At 41.6% G+C, this 17,087-nt stretch overlaps 4 protein-coding genes across 5 annotated transcripts; 1 reads left to right on the top strand and 3 right to left on the bottom strand.

The window, feature by feature from the left end:
• Positions 1-2,078: 2,078 nt before the first annotated feature.
• On the bottom strand, positions 2,079-5,600 carry LOC108888648 (agmatinase, mitochondrial). The gene is made up of 7 exons (XM_018684727.2): positions 5,206-5,600; positions 4,534-4,736; positions 4,295-4,343; positions 3,770-3,965; positions 3,053-3,232; positions 2,654-2,738; positions 2,079-2,569 (listed from the first exon to the last, which is right to left on the bottom strand). Exons 1-7 carry the CDS (start codon positions 5,517-5,519, stop codon positions 2,496-2,498), a joined length of 1,101 nt encoding a protein of 366 aa, XP_018540243.1. The 5' UTR covers positions 5,520-5,600; the 3' UTR covers positions 2,079-2,495.
• An 863-nt stretch (positions 5,601-6,463) lies between these two features.
• On the top strand, positions 6,464-9,344 carry LOC108888647 (tubulin alpha-1B chain). Of its 2 annotated transcripts, XM_018684726.2 has the most exons (4): positions 6,465-6,622; positions 7,657-7,879; positions 7,962-8,110; positions 8,195-9,344. In XM_018684726.2, exons 1-4 carry the CDS (start codon positions 6,620-6,622, stop codon positions 9,173-9,175), a joined length of 1,356 nt encoding a protein of 451 aa, XP_018540242.1. In that variant the 5' UTR covers positions 6,465-6,619; the 3' UTR covers positions 9,176-9,344. The 2 variants fall into 2 exon arrangements, with proteins under 2 accessions (XP_050923270.1, XP_018540242.1); XM_051067313.1 differs by having other exon boundaries at positions 6,464-6,622; positions 7,962-9,344.
• Positions 9,345-9,616: 272 nt separating this feature from the next.
• On the bottom strand, positions 9,617-13,925 carry LOC108888646 (serine/threonine-protein kinase PINK1, mitochondrial). The gene is made up of 8 exons (XM_018684725.2): positions 13,455-13,925; positions 12,821-13,096; positions 12,613-12,716; positions 12,330-12,512; positions 11,987-12,150; positions 11,732-11,859; positions 11,326-11,556; positions 9,617-11,197 (listed from the first exon to the last, which is right to left on the bottom strand). The coding sequence occupies exons 1-8, from the start codon at positions 13,809-13,811 to the stop codon at positions 10,913-10,915; spliced, it is 1,728 nt and encodes a 575-aa protein (XP_018540241.1). The 5' UTR covers positions 13,812-13,925; the 3' UTR covers positions 9,617-10,912.
• Positions 13,926-14,438: 513 nt separating this feature from the next.
• On the bottom strand, positions 14,439-16,932 carry LOC108888645 (trypsin). Its single transcript, XM_018684724.2, has 5 exons — positions 16,878-16,932; positions 16,462-16,615; positions 16,130-16,268; positions 15,738-15,992; positions 14,439-14,848 (listed from the first exon to the last, which is right to left on the bottom strand). The coding sequence occupies exons 1-5, from the start codon at positions 16,930-16,932 to the stop codon at positions 14,693-14,695; spliced, it is 759 nt and encodes a 252-aa protein (XP_018540240.1). The 3' UTR covers positions 14,439-14,692.
• Between the last annotated feature and the right edge of the window lie 155 nt (positions 16,933-17,087).

Below are 17,087 nucleotides of genomic sequence, written 5' to 3'. Positions count from 1 at the left end.
TGAGGACACTGTTCCACATATGCTATTATCCATTTTATTGCTATGATATAGTAAAAAAAAAAAAAAAAATCAGAAAAAAACACACAGAATCAGACTTAGCTAACAAAAAATAAAAAAAATCAAACTCAATGAAATAAATCATAATTGTATATTAGATAACGCAGAATTAAAAGATACCAACACTGGATGCTCATACTGCAAAACAGAACTGGCATTTTGACTGCAGCTTTTGTCTTGTAAAGTCCATGTACTATAAAACAGTGCCTACCTGAATATTCTTCCATCTGGCTCTGCCTTTGCTCCTTCTCAGGTGCTGTAACAAAAGCATCATTGTGTGTTAAACATCAAGAAACTAAGAGGAATCCCGACTTACCAACATGTAAATTAAATGAATAACTGTTACGAAACAAGCAATGGTACTAGTTGTCTAAATAGACAAACAGTATATACAAGCACAAAATCAGCATTGATTGGAGGGTATTACAGAAACAAAGAGCACATGTAGATACAAGAACACACAGTGCGTCTTAAGTCAGACTACTGGGGGCATGAGTCAAAGGTCTCCCCTTTGTTTGGGATTGTTGTTTGAATAAAAAAAGATGTACAATACTACTTTTACAACAAAATATTGTAAGCATGTGTCATTTGCTATTGTCTGATACAGGCCAAATTACTGAAAAAATCTGCAAGGTTTTAATGTGATTCTGTGTCATATACACATTTAAAAGGCTTCCTTAAATTTTTATTTTTTGCTTTTCTAATGCTAGTGGACTTGAGGGACATGTTTTCACACGTGAGACCTCCTTTTGGTGATTTTGTTAAATTATAAAAGTGTATATTATGCAGTTTTAGTCAAGTTTCTTTGCATACATACATACACACACACACACACACACACACACACACACACGTACACATACATACAGGGACAAACCATAGACTTAATGCAAACACTCTGGTCATGCTCGTTAACGCACCATGATACTGATTGGAGACACTGGAACAGGTGCGAAGGAGCAGACGTCACATTACATGATTGAGTTGCTCAAATTATCTCACACAAGGGAGAAAATTAACCTGAACTTTAATGTTGTGAACTAAACAAGCATCTCACCTTTAAGTCAGCCGTCGTGTCGTGGTTGAAAATTAGGTTTTGTTGGGTCCAATAACCCTCCCGAGATTTTCTTTCCTCTATTCAATTCAAGCTGAGTGCGGTCGACGGAGAAACTGTCATAAAAGTTTTAACTCACTGGTTACGTTACACTGAGAGGTTGTGTCCTAAAATGCGAGAAAGGAAGCCACTCGTTTGAGAAAGTGAAATGACACCTTGTTTGTGTAGAAATACATGAAGTTTTCTCTCCATTTCTCGTACTTGTGCGCGGTTGATTTGACCGTTTCCTTGTTTACGTCGCCGTTTGCTGTGATTGGTCCATTGCAGGGCGCGTGGGGAGAAAACACAGGGTATGTTTGATTATTTTTAATGTGCGCTGCTGGCACGCGGTTAGCTCGAAACATTACGCTCTCACACACATATATTTAACATTATGTACACGCTGAAAATCGAACAGACTCTTCTAAGTCTTCATGTTTAAGCAGTAGCCAACAAGCTGAGGAACCTCTAAAGTGACTGTCGGCTTGAGGTTTACCAGGAATATGATAATGATACTATTATGTCTATTGCGGTGTTAGTAATCTGGCCACCATTAGTTCTGGTTCTGTCACAGCAGGGTTAAATATGTGACACAGGTTGGAGTGGTGGTCCTCTCAGTGCTGCTGATAGGATGGACTCATACAGCCTGAGAGGAGGTGTAAGACAAATTAAGGTTAAAAAACACAGAAAAGGGAGTTTACAAGTGTTTTGCAAAAGAATTGTAACAATGAATAATAATGTAATGAAGTGGCTACTGCTAACCTATATTGCTCAAACCGACCATCTTCTTCTTAAGATGCCCTGACAAAACAAAAATGCAGGTGCAAAGTCTTATGAGTTTATTCAAAATTAAACTCCTAGTCATCAACGTACTGTGCAAGTGATGTTAAGTGAGTTAAGTGACATGACAAACACATTAAAGTCAAACTTAGTGTGTGCTTGCTTGATTTATTAACATAAACTGTACAAATGTCACCGATACCAATATAATATATACCAATATAATCACATTGCTTTGTTATCTTATCCTGTATTTTAAAGTAGATTGAAAGATAAGGTGAATATATTCCACTGATTTATCAAGATGCCGTAGTTCTGAATTTCATTTACAAGTTAGTGTAATTAACATCTGGTGCTGTCAGATGTTTGACTTAGTCTCAATATTGTATTTATCTCCTTGATGGTTTTGATTAATTGCTTTGATGAAAACATAAAGTTGTAATTGTTGCAGAATTTGGCTTATTTAAAGGCTTAGTCAGCAGAACAACATGGTCATGTTGTATTCAGGTAATGTGGTACTGACTGTAAACAAACTACCTGTACTGTTCTGTGTGGTTTACTCTGATCAGTAGTATTTCATTTTTGGGAGGACACACAACATTTCAAACAGAAGGTTGGCACCAGTCAGTGCAGTGTTCCCTGTTAAGTGGAAAAAAGTATAAATAGAGGGTACAAAAATATATAAACAATGTATTTTGATGAGAAATTAAATGTGTAAAATACCTGTGGTGTCATAGGGTGGAGATACCTCCACTAGATCACATCCGACAAGATTCAGACCACGACAGCCCCGGATAATCTCAACTCCCTAAATCAAGTCAAGATAATGAAAATATAGCAAAATTCACACTGTTCAAATGAGTACAGCTGATTCAGTTACAGTTTAAAAAGAACATACGTCATTTTGACAAACTGCTTATTTTAATAGAATCAATGACAACCACTCTAATTTCTCTGCTGACATTTTCCTCCTGCATGCATGCACTTTTAAATTATACATGTGGAAGTGTTAAAGTAAATTCATAATATAATGAGCAACAAGACAAAATAGTGTCACAAGATCTTTTTAAAAAAAATCAGACGATAGTTCAGACAGATTAAAGTCTGTTGCATCATGTTTACCTGGATGGGAGTAAGTCCTGCTATCTCTGGTGTGCCGGTTCCAGGAGCAAAGCCCGGGTCAAGAGCATCGATGTCAAAACTGAGGTATACTGGACCGCTTCCCATCTGAGCCCTGACCTCAGCCATCAGAGGTGCAAGAGATTTGAACCAACACTCTTCCACTTGGACAACTCGGAAACCCTGCACAATATACAAGTAATGAATGCTTGTTAAAATACCGTCATTCTCTTTTGCTTGAAGGGACAACATAGAAACCAGCCAACAGCACAAAATGACCTTACAGTATCTATTATTGGCTGGCTCAATGATTGTTTGAACAAGTGCTTATTTTTGGCATCTACAACTTATGCTCAGCTGCAATCAGCTGTAGCCTTAAAACTCAGCATCTTCCTGTAGCTCATGGTTGTTTCACAAGAGCTTCAGCCAGTACTGCACTGACAATACAAGAGATTAGAATACAGTATCTGAGCAGTGCTGCTTCTTCAGGGCAGTCTAGATAGTACAGTGAATCACTATCGGAAAATAGCGTGACAGGCCAGCCGGGCCAGGGCTGACTGGTTCAGGTAGAAGAAAAGAAGTGACTCAACTAGAAGCAAGTTGGTGCTCAACTCGTAACATTTTCTCTAGACTGTTAACTAAACTATGGCTCCGCAGTAAACCAGAATGTTGACATTTGACTGTTGTATACACAAGACCTACAATGTTCTAGCAGAGTACCTGGGCACGACTCCATTCATATGAATCTGCAGAGTAGCCTGATCCCCGCAGGCCGATCTGGACCACTCTCTTACAGTCCAACAGCCCTTCCTCCACACAACGTCTGAATGGAGTCCCGTGTCCAATCTTCTCCCCAAGGACCACATCACTGGTGTCAGCATGAGCATCCACATGGACCAGACCCACTGGGCCATACCTGATGCAGTATCAGAGAACAGACGGAGTGAGGCATGAGGACGCAGTGCATGAAGTTTTTGCACGGGTTTCTTGTCATGTGTAGGCATGTATCTACGTGCAAAAGTCATGCTGTTCATCTTGGAGTAGAAACATTGAATATCTGATTTAAAGTTGAAATAATTGGTTTGTTAATCTTTTCTGCTTTTCTCCTTTTTTAAATCATATTTCCGACTGTATTTGTTGAAAAAACATTTGTTAGTTGTCTAGTCCTTGTACTTTAAACTGCTGATAATATAGATGCAGCACACATGCAGCCCCCAGGCAGTAACACATAACCTACATACTTACTTCTCAGCAACAGCTTGCAGGATTGGATATGCAATTGTGTGATCACCACCTGCAGACACCAAAACTTCCTTAACATCTGACCTTTGATCGAACACGCACTTGTTCAATCACAGCTTATGAGGCTGTTTATCTGGGTAATAATTATACAGACCAGACTCAACAGAGCTTTCTTTTACTCTTACAAAACATTTACTTATCTGTGTAAGTGGAGTCCCTCTTTTTTATCTAGTCACTCTCACCCATAGTCAGAGGGATGCAGCCTGTAGCCAGGATCTTCCTGTAGGCCTCCATGATGCGTTTGCAGGTGTCCTTCAGGTCATACACATTCACATTGACGTCCCCAATATCAGCCACCATAAGGGACTCATAAGGTGCTGCTCTGGTGCCACTGTTGTAAGCCCTCAGCATGGCGGACTCCACTCTGATCTGACGGGGACCAAACCTGTGGTGGTGGAGGAAATGTCTGGTGTTTAATTTCAACATTTGTGCTGCAACATTTGAATCTAAAGGTTAAGCAAACTCAGGAAGGATCACAAAGGATACTGCATTAGTATTTTTATATTTCCATTTTATGTCACTTTGTGTTTATGCTCAACAACATTTATATAACAGCTGTAGTTACTGATTAAATCTCACGTTAAGATTTTACATACAAAACATGAAATATGAAGCTTTGTTGTAGATTCAACAAATTGCTCTCTTGATGAACTAAACTGGGGTTTCAATTTATCTTTATAAATCTGAAAATAATGGCTCGTGCAACTGCTTGAAAGCATATTATGCTGTAATCTCAAAGTAACTGCGTAATGTGACAGGGGACTCTCGCTAGAGACACATATGCTGTGACACTGTATGAATACAGCAGCAGCAGGCCCACACTCTTTCCCAGCTGCTGCAGAGAAAAACAGCACCTTGCTCCGGGTCGGTTGGAGGTCCCGGTGTCAATTGGGACACCGACAAACGCCGCATCAAGCCCGTCCGCTGTCTCCTGGTAAGGCAGTTTGGCCATGGTAGGGATTCCTGACACCCGAGCAACAAACTCGGCGCTCGGTGGCACATTGTAGCGTTTCCCTGAGCACTTTCTGTTGGGATTCACGCGTGAAACTCTTCTGTCGCTGCAGAGAGACAAAGTTTGTTGCGGTTGTAGAGAGAAGAAACCCGCTGCTGTATAACACGGTGAAATAATGGCGCGAGTTGCGTTCAGGTTTCTCCAACATGACAACATATTTTCTGAGTTACGTGTTTAATATGGAGCTGTGTGAGTTGTAGCGGAGAGACTGACTTGTGTAGGTACTTTATTTCCTTGTGAGCTCGTAACTTCCCGTGTCGTATTTGCCACAGAGGAAGGACAAAAAGTACATCAGTGTAGTGTTTCATGTTTAATAAAGTGGTCAAACGTTGTAATTTTGAATGCGCCACGTCTGGCAATTCAATACACGGTACACAGTATCAACCCACTCTAGATGAGATATTATTTTTTCCCTTTTCTTGTCTGGTCGCGCGTGTGGCTTTCAAAATAACCACATGGTTCTGACCGTGAAGGCAACATGGGTCCACAAGACAGTGACAGGGCAGGTGGGAGGGGGCGGCCTCTAGAGGCCCATCTCCGCCACGGTGAGGAAAATAGTAATAGCAATAGAGTTTTTAATGTATTTGCATACAAGTTTAACTCTTCCTGTAGACTTCAATGAGACGAGGTTGGTGTATAAACAGATGAATGTCAACAGAGGTGAAACACAGGTGTAATGATATAAAATATGTCTTGAAAGAAGAAGTTAGGGGGACTTAGTCTGAACTATGAGATACAGCTAACCATCTGATAATTTGGCTTTAGTAACTCATTTTGAGTCACTAAGTCAAAATAAAAGATGGTAAGATTACTTTGTTAAATTGTGAGAATTTTGACTTTTATTTTCTTTCTGTTTTCTACTTACTATTACGCATGATAAAAACATTTTGACAAGAGTTAAAATTATGAGACTGTAAATCAGTGTTTTGAGTTACAAAGTCACAATTACTTCATAGTCAAAATTAAGATTTTTTTTGCTTCTGTTCATCAGTTTTCATGTCTACCTATCTCTGAGAGAGAGCTATAATAGAACAATGCATAAATACATTTAACTATATTATCCTATGTAACGTTGTTCTGAATGTCTAACTTACTGCGGCAGACGGAGGAGGTTTTATTATTATTGCGCACTTCACCTGTCCTCCTCAAGAGGCAGAGAGTGCGGCTTCGTCAGACCAGCTTCAGACACCGCACACTGCAGACGACAACACTCCTCAGACTTGTCTCATTACATTGCATAATATCGACAAGCCATCATGGTAAGTACGATATTAAATTGAATTCTGACATTTCTCTCTCCATCTGTTGTTTTAAATGTCTAACCTATATCAGGGGGAGATGGGGGGGAAAGTAGGTCGCACATGTGATATTTCTCCAATGTTACCCTTTCTTGTGTTGGTATATTCTGTCGCCTATTACTGCTGTAGATGCATCGTCAATTTGCCTTATGTTAGACAATTAAACATTTGTTAGTTTTGTTAGAATGTAATCTAATACATTCCTGCAGTGCAAAGGACTAATCCTCTTCCCACATAACTCATCTAAATCAGCTTAGATACCAATGCTTGATCACTGGCTTCACACTAACTTCACTACCAGTTAGTCAACCTGATTTTCTGGCCCTTTGTGCAGCTTTGATGTACCTTCTTATATACTACATCAATTCAGTGCCCATTGTAATAAAGATCATCTCCTGTGAAATGATAAATTCCCCCAGCTGTCTTCATGTGGTACATAACACTAAACCACCTACTATATTTCTATTATACTGGAAAAGAATAAAATATATAAATATATAATAAATTAGAAATCTGATGGCACATAACCTCAGTGGAGGATCTGAATGTGGCTTTTTAAAGAGACAGCACACTGCAACATGTCTGACCTAGATAATCCCCTCTCCCTACAGTAATCCCATTGGCAGTAGGCACAGTCTTATGTCGCAGCAGAAAATGCATGGGCTCCAAAGAAATAAATTACAGACTGAACCTTGGTTAGACATGTGCTCATAGAAAATTGAGTGTAAATAGTGAAGGTTTTTCATGCACGGTGGAGATACAGTTTGTGTTCACTTTTGACAAACAAAATAATGAGTGTTGCCCATGATGCCTTGCAGTTTTGCAGGTAATTTAAAGGCTATCTTAAAAAAACGCTTTCTGTTTTTATAGAAGTTGGTTTCAGTTTGGAAGCCTTATGTGTTTGCATGTGTTTTTCTCTTCATCAGTAGTAGTTGTGGTCTGTTCCCTATGTCAGAGGTGCATCTTAATCCAAATCTTCTTTCTCTTCACCCCAGCGTGAGTGTATCTCCATCCACGTTGGTCAGGCTGGCGTCCAGATTGGCAATGCATGCTGGGAGCTTTATTGCCTGGAACATGGGATCCAGCCGGACGGACAGATGCCCAGTGACAAAGCCATCGGCGGGGGAGATGATTCCTTCAACACCTTCTTCAGTGAGACTGGAGCTGGAAAACACGTCCCCAGGGCTGTTTTTGTCGACCTGGAGCCCACGGTCATCGGTAAACCTCCAGAAATACAGATATCACATAGCTCATGATTTCAGTTTGTAAAACTCGTTTGTGACTCAATCTGACTCCTCAGATGAGGTGCGCACTGGGACCTACCGTCAGCTCTTCCACCCTGAGCAGCTGATCACTGGTAAAGAGGATGCTGCCAACAACTACGCCCGTGGACACTACACCATCGGCAAAGAGATCATTGACCTGGTGCTGGACAGGATCCGCAAACTGGTGGGTAACATAATATTAGGAGGAGTTCATTCTTTGTTTGCTGTATCTCATATATTTGATGACTGTGTCCCTCTCTGTCCTCAGGCTGACCAGTGCACTGGTCTTCAGGGCTTCCTGGTTTTCCACAGCTTCGGAGGTGGCACCGGCTCTGGTTTCACCTCCCTGCTGATGGAGCGTCTGTCCGTCGACTACGGCAAGAAGTCTAAGCTGGAGTTCTCCATCTACCCAGCTCCCCAGGTGTCCACTGCTGTGGTGGAGCCCTACAACTCCATCCTGACCACCCACACCACCCTGGAGCACTCTGACTGTGCCTTCATGGTAGATAACGAGGCCATCTACGACATCTGCCGTAGGAACCTCGATATCGAGCGTCCTACCTACACCAACCTGAACAGGTTGATCAGTCAGATCGTGTCCTCCATCACTGCTTCCCTTCGTTTCGATGGTGCCCTCAATGTTGATCTGACCGAGTTCCAGACCAACTTGGTGCCATATCCCCGTATCCACTTCCCCCTGGCCACCTATGCCCCTGTCATCTCTGCTGAGAAGGCGTACCATGAGCAGCTCTCAGTGGCTGAGATCACAAACGCCTGCTTTGAGCCAGCCAATCAGATGGTGAAATGTGACCCACGCCACGGCAAGTACATGGCTTGCTGCCTCTTGTACCGTGGTGATGTGGTGCCCAAAGATGTCAATGCTGCCATCGCCACCATCAAAACCAAGCGCTCCATCCAGTTTGTGGACTGGTGCCCCACTGGTTTCAAGGTTGGCATCAACTACCAGCCTCCCACCGTGGTTCCTGGTGGAGACCTGGCCAAGGTCCAGAGGGCTGTGTGCATGCTGAGCAACACCACTGCTATTGCAGAGGCCTGGGCTCGGCTCGACCACAAGTTCGATCTGATGTACGCTAAGCGTGCCTTTGTTCACTGGTACGTGGGTGAGGGTATGGAGGAGGGAGAGTTTTCTGAGGCCAGAGAGGATATGGCAGCTCTGGAGAAGGATTACGAGGAGGTCGGAGTTGACTCCATTGAGGGTGAGGGAGAGGAGGAGGGTGAGGAGTATTAAAAGGGACATATAGCAGCTAGATAAAAAGGAAACAGTTGACTTGAGTGTGTTCCTAAATACATTCCAAACAGAAATGTTTGTCTATTAGTTAGCAGTTTAACCATAATCAGAGTACTACCATTAAAATGCCTGTTTGGCTCTGTCTTAAATAAAATTCCTGTAACATGAAGTTGTTTGTGTGTTATTTATCAAACCTTTTCTTAATTTTTTAGTCAATGGTGACAAATTAAGTATTATTTGCAGGAGATTTCTCCATCCTAATCTTGAAATGCTAAATCCTATGCCATCAGATGAGAAAACTATATATAATATCAGTAGATCAATAAACACCATACAGGTTTTGCAGAATATATACTGTTCCAACATTTTAGGCCCATAATTTATAGGTTTGTAATGTCTTCAAGTAAATCTGTGGAATGATCTGTACAATGCACTCAAAGCTCTCTTCAGGCAGATACCTTTATTCTGAAACACTGCAGAAAAATCTACATTTATCCAAAATATTTCTCCCCATCTTTGTATGAAAACAATATACATGCTCTTTATCTCGTATCCCTAACTGAGTAAGTGATTATGTGATACTTAAAGATACTGAAAGTGTAGACTTAACCTACTGGTTTTGATAACAGATGATAGAGAAGTGTGAAACGTTAAGTCACTCCATTCAAATCAATTTACCAGACTATAATCAGTACTAAACTGTATATAAGCTAGCAACAAACAAACACCAGTAAGCCACCCCAATGGCTCTGAGCAAGTGCAAACATGGACACAAAGTGCAAACCACAGGACTAAAAGCAACAAAACCACATCCATAAGGTCGGTCAATACTCTGCATGATCAGTGCTACCCATCATCATTGTGATTACTACGTAGTGACACAATGGAGAGGCTTCTACATACATTTCATAGTGCAGAATAGGAGTATAAGTGATCGACTAACAACCTTACACAGACACCCACTGGAAACCAGTTTGATGACAGTTTGATGGACAAACAAGCAGTTTATGTTCTGTGCGTTACCTGCGAATATGTAAACTTAAGGTCCCCCTACACAGTAGAGTCTGACAAGTATAGTATATTATTACTTTAAATCTAAAATATCAGCATTTTCCTTCGCCTTTGTTAGTCTATAACTTTTATACAGGCAAATTTTCATCAAACACACAGATAACAGCTGTGCGGCATCTTTCCTAGCAAATATTTAAAAAGTGCATTAGAGCTTGTAAAGAAAATATCCACTTTTAAGGGAGAATTACCAGTAGCTAGTGGTACCTTCCATTTCTGGCCTAGGATCAGGATCATCCATGATGCATTGCACCCAGAAGACATGTAGCTTTCTGCATTAGGGGCACTAGTTGTACTTTGTTTAACTCCTGCTGATGTGTAGTGATTCTGAGTGAAACTAATTCACATATTTATGAGAACTCATCCTGGGAAGTGCAGATCAGTGACTTCAGCAGCAACAGACAGCACTGGGTTAGGGTGGACCAGGAAAAAGGTCAAAAAGGTGAATTACAATATTTGACAATTCACAATAAATGCGGTAATACACTGGCAGTCACAGTAAGAGTGTAAGAGTACAGTGCTTTTTCTCCACTACTTAGTCAATAGATGTAAAGGCTAAGATTATAAATATTACAAATATAGATGTTTTACTGATTTCTAAAGCAAGATTTAACCCCAGGCTCCCAGTCTATCCATATTCAGGACTCTAAGTTATGTGTTTGAGTGTATCTATGCAGACAGTATGCAGGCCTGACGCTGATCTCGTCCATACAGCAGGAAGCCCACAGCGGTGCGCAGGTCCTCCAGGTCCAGGTTAGCCAGAAAGCTCCTCTGAAGCTCTGCCTCCACCTTGTTCCCACTGGGTCCACTACAGCCCTTCAGGAGAACCACAGCAGACTGGCACAGCAGCCAATCAGCCAGCTTCCTCATGCCTGCACTGTCCTGATTGGCCAGGGCCTTCCGTCCCCAGAGGCTGAGATGCAGCATGTTAGCTGCGACACGGGCACTGGGGCGCTGTGGAGAAAAACATGACTGACTATTTGAATTTGAATACTGCAAACTTCAAGTTGATTTTAAGAGTTTTCCTGGACTTGACTGAGCTCACAGCGTCCTAAAAAAAGTCTTCACAACCCCTGCTTTACCTTGCTTGGGTTCCTCCTGAGGAGTAGTCTGATCACTAACTGCACATCAGCTGGAACGCTGGAGGGTAGAGAAGGAAGCTGCTTCTCCTGGTAAGTCCTGCTCTCCAGTCCCACGGCTCGATAGAACGGGTTATGCTGCCCGAATATCTCGTAGGAGATGGCACCCACAGCCCAGGCATCTGCTTTGCTGTAGTCAATCACTGCACCACATCCTGGAACTGCAGTGACCACCTGTGGGCAGACACATCATGGAAAATGATTAAACACACAGTTAGTTATGGTTAACTGTAAAACGTCTCTTTGCACGAATCTGTATTTATCACAATGACAGCCTCTTTAAAACAGAGTCTTTTTACGTTTTTAACTGTAATAAGAGCGAACTACAATGAGGAGTTATTAAGGCTACCTCAGGTGCCATTAGTGAAGCGTTCCCTCCTCTGTTGACCCAAATGCTGTTGAAGGGCAGCTGTAGACTTGAGTCACTCTGAGCCAAGCAGCAGCCAAAGTCAGTAATCACTAAACGAGGGCATCCATCTGTATAAAAGAAGAATCAATTGAAATTTTAACAAAAACTAATAGAGTCAAATCCCTGATTGATTTGAAGATTGGAATTTGCATATCTGTTTAATTTGGTCTCCCACTGATGGAACACATATGTCACCTGAGTCAAATTCCAGCAGCACGTTGTCTGATTTGAGATCTCTGTGGGCGATGCCCTGTCTGCACAGATGGTCGACCCCCTCAAGGAGCTGCAGCACCATCAGAGTGCCCTGCCTGCGGCCCGGTGTGGACACTTCCAGGTACTGTCGCAGTGTGCATGGATAGCTAAGGCACAGAAGAAGACAGGTGGCTTTATCAGAGCTGTATTAAGATACTGCTAATGTTAACAGAGCATTACCCTCTGCTGCAGCTTCACATTAAAAACTGGTAAAACATGCAGACGACAACATTCTAATTCTCATCATGTATGAGATTTGACCATGAGGGGTGAAAGATTATCTTACTTCTTCATGACCAGGAAAAGAGTGCGATTGTTGCCAAGACCAGCAGGGTTGAGCCTGGCTGGCAGCACGTCTGGATACTCTTCCTGGGCACCTGGCAGCAATGGAACATCCGCTGTGAAAGCCCGGTACACTCTGATCACATTAGGGTGTGCTGACACTCTTTTGGGAAGGACTCCAAATTGTCTGAATGTAGACAGAGATGAGATCACAGCCATTTATAAACATCTTTCCTTCCACCAGGTTCATTACTATAGTACTAGTAAAGAACAATCAAAGTACTTACCCATCCAGAGTAATTTGTTCTTTTTCTTGCTTTAAGGCCAGGGGGCCTGCAGGCACCAGCTCCTGTGACATGGATTTCAGTATATCCTCACTCGACGAACCTGCCTGCAAACAAATGGCATCAGAAAACACTGATCAGTACTGATGTGTGTGTCATTTGTTTTCCCAGAGGATTGATACCTAAAATAAATTTGTTGTAGAGTACCCACCCCGAAGTTCCACATCATCTTGATTGCCAGAGGAAAGTTTCTGAGTGAGCAGCATGTCAGAGATCGAGCCTTCTCCCCTTCCTCTTCATCTTCCCTCAGCTGCACCAGGGAGCACTTACGCTCACTCTCGTTCGGAGGGGCTAACTGAGCTGCGGCCTCGTACACAGCTGCATTGGAGCCTTTCCCAATTTGGTTCCCTATAATGTAATCCTCCAGTTTATGTCCAGAGGTGAATGGTTTGAGAGGGCTCTGGAATCTCTTCTTGCTGAACACAGCCTGCAGATTGGGAGAAAAGATGAGAAAGGTAGCTTCATTCTGATCCCATCCTTAGTTTAGGCCAGGTGGAGAGATAACAGATTCAGCCAAGGAAATTAGGGAGTACCCACACACTTGATAAAAGCTCTTAAAAGGGTCAAAAAGTTTAATTTGTTTTAATCCTATGTAATTTTGGGAGCTGTGGTAGATAACATAATAATGCATTATAACAAAGCAGAACAAAGCATAACAAAGTCCATGTCTCCCTCTGAAATGTAGTGGAGTAAGAGTATAGAGTATAAATAGTATAAATTAACAAGTAAAACTATACTCAAGTACAGTACTTGGGACAACAATTAAAGAAGGAATGACAACAAACCTGGATCTCCTGACATGTCGCCGCACTCCTCCTGTCATCCTCCAGCTGTTGTTCGATGAGTCCCACACCGAGACCGAAGGCCAAAAACACGGCCCTGTTTCGCGGGGAGCCGCCGGTGAATCCCCTCCTGAAGCCGGCGGACTGAAGCTGGGCTGCCAGGCCCTTCAGAGAGGTGCGGTAATAGCGGTACCGGGACGGCAGGAAAGCCTGAGGCTGAACGGTGCGGACCGACGGGCCTACACGGAAACGATCAGCTCGGAGCCTTGCTGCGACTCGGCCACCGGATTTGAGGAGACCCAGCTGAAAGACCGACCGGCCCAACTCGAGCCCCCGGCTAATGGCGTGTTTCACAGACATAATTTACCCCGTAAAGGTAATTTAAGCTGTTTTTGGGGTCCGGCTAACGGCAGCCACACTTCAACTATCTCTAACAGGGAAGGACACTGTTGTATAAACAAAACAACTGCTACCGAGCATGGCGCGAGAATGCCAGTCGACCTATACATATTCTTTACACACTTTTTCTACACAACAACATATTCTGTAAAGAAAAAAAGATACACCCCTAGCAAAAACTATGAGGGAAAACATTTGCCAGGTAATTTGTCTGTCCTGACACTAATGATACAATATACATATATTTTTTTACCATTAGAGACAGACGACACCACACAGACTCAGTGCAACACACATCTTAGTGGATGTTTTTTTTTATTCTTGTGAAGGCAAGGCATGAGCTTGCTGAAAGTACAGACAGCCACCAAGTTATCATAAGAGAAACAACTCATCTTTATTGCCACTGTGAATGGTTTATTTATTCATTCAGTGCTTGTAGTAACACAAGGGAAGTGGTGATAATTCAATATTGATTTTAACCATATTGTCCCTCTCTACTAATTAATGCAGTTTTACCATCTTTCAAACCACTATAACCAATAACAATTTTATTTTATTATTTTATTTTAGTGAATGAATAAATGGAAATCAATGAATTATAAGCATTTTAGTATATGTTTAGGAAACCTTATATCAAGAAATGACTAATAACCTTGGCTCTACATAACATAGTGTGTTAAGTTGACATTTAGTACTATAAAAAAAACAGAAAGAAAGTTAGTAGTTTTCATAAAGCACTTGAAAATAATCTGTCAATAATCATGAATCGGCATCTCAGTTTGTTTTCAAAATGAATGAATCAAAATCTCTGCGGTGTGCTCATCAAGGATCATGGCAACTGTTTATGGTGTGTTAGTGTCGATAATCCATTTCATCCACTCAACATAGTTTCTCACTTTGGTGTAGACCCCAGGGAAGTATGGGTTTGCACAGCTGATACCCCAGGAGACAATGCCTTCAAAGAAGCCGTTGCAGATGAGGGGCCCACCAGAATCACCCTGTGGATTACCAAATCAAATCAATGATGACGAATGAACATGTTTCAGTTCAGGTTTTTTTTCAATTCAAGTCTTGAATGGTGCACACTAGTTTGCAGTGGGCTTTATTTGCACTCCATGGTACGTGGTGTCATCTCTGACTTGATAGACACATTCTTGTGAACATGATAACTCAAGAATGACAGATAGAAACTTCATATTTACACCACAGGTACTCCATGGAGCAGGTGATCTGATTAGGTTTTGGAGGACCTTTCTGCATAAACTTTGTTCAAAGTGATACCAGATATGTAGCACACAAAGAGAAACAAATTGGTATAAAAATCTTTCCTAAGAAATGAGTTAATTGGCTAGAGTAGGAAGAAACGTATTTTCAACTGGACACGTTGGCTCAAGAACAGTACATTAAAAAAGTACATAATGTATCTATATTAACTGCATAAATATACATATTAATGATGTAAAACTGATTTCTTTGAAATGACTTTTACTAAAAGTACTGTAATTAAACATGCTCTGTTGTCATGGAGATCATTATGGGATATGAGGCCTCTTGTTTGGTTAATTTAATGGGGATTGTGCATATTTTAGTTATGCTAGTGATATGCTAGTGTTTTTGTCCATAACTGAAGAATTCACACACTGATTAACTACAACTAGACTGGTTGGCATATAACGGCAAGATAGTAATTCTAGTTTGAGTTATGAGACATCACTTTACTTGTCAGACATTAAAACATGCAACATAAAAGCACATACAACACGGCAGGTAGACTAATAAAAGGAGGAATTAAGACAGCATTATGCTACATTATTATGTACTAATTAAAGCATGCAACACATACATAAACAAAACAAAACATAAAACCTCGACATAAATCTTCTGTACCTGGCAGGAATCTTTGCCACCCATCCGAGATCCAGCACACAGCATGTTTGGGGTGATCCTGCCCCAGTAGTAATATATGCAGTAAGGCTGGATTCTCACATCCACAGCACGTAGCACAGGGGACAGGTAGTAACTGTAAATCTGTGTCACGCCCCAGCCGCTCACTGTGCAGATGTCATCAACAAGCGGAGGGGTGTGTTCATCAGGCAGAGCAACTGGCTGGACATTTGCGTTCAGCTGTGCCGGTTCACTCAACTGAAACAAAAAACAAAGTTACAGCACCTTATCTGAGAGATGCTGACCAAGCAGTCACATCACTCATCAGCTCAGGACGGGATGTGTCAAAACCTCCATGTACCTCATCTATTATTTCAGTCTATTCTTCTTCTTACCATAATGAGCATAATGTCATTGTTGAATGTCTTGTAGTTGTAGTTGTGGACATATATCTTCGAGACATTGAAGATCTGTTCAAATCCTTCTGTTGTGACCAAGCTGTGTTCACTCAACACCACCCTCATCAGACTGCTCCTAAGGGCCAAAGTCAGATATAATGTGTTTTAGAATTTACCCTCTAACTGCAAAATTACAATTTAACATCTTCATCTTCATCAAACAAACAATAAAACCCAATTATTATAACAATTTACATCTCAAAACATCATCAGTCTCCATTGCTTTGGCTGTGTGCCTTTCTCTGATAATGTCTAGTGTCAGTACTTACGGCTTCCAGCAGTGGCAAGCAGACACCACCCACTGAGGGTGCACTAAGGTTCCTCCACAGTAGTGCTGCCCTTTCTCATCCTGCAGGGATGCCTGATATTTGATGGAGTATGGTGAAACCTCCTGACCCCCAATGATCCTCGCTGCGTATGCCTCTGTGGATGGTGAAAGTAGGCAGTGAGTCAGGCATTTGGGCTTAAACTCTTGGTTTTTAGATGATAAAAATTCTGGTCAACAAATTTGTTCTGCGATTTACCAAAGAGGAAAGTGGAAAAAATAATTAGCATTTCTATTTTTACCCTCCTTAATAAATTAAAGGCCCTTTCAGTATAGTCCCATATCTTGTCGGACAATCTGCACAGTAAAGGATGTCATTCCCATTAGTATCTAGTCAAGACTTTATACTGAGGAACTTACCTGATACTGTGAAAGTCAAAAGCAACAGCACAGCAGACCTTCGCAATGAACCCATTCCTTTTAACTTATCACCTGTAATGGAACAATACGACTTTTAGCTATACCCTCATTGGGCTATACACATGTACAGCCTTGTGGCCTAACTTCCAATTTTACAAAATGTCTCGGCTTCACCCTGAGTATGACATCTAAAAGCATTTTGTAGATATA

This window comes from Lates calcarifer, unplaced genomic scaffold, assembly GCF_001640805.2.
Source record: "Lates calcarifer isolate ASB-BC8 unplaced genomic scaffold, TLL_Latcal_v3 _unitig_1403_quiver_1546, whole genome shotgun sequence".
Lineage (NCBI taxonomy): Eukaryota > Metazoa > Chordata > Actinopteri > Centropomidae > Lates > Lates calcarifer.
Note: the sequence above shows the minus strand (reverse complement) of the source record. Positions and strands in the feature narration are given on the sequence as shown.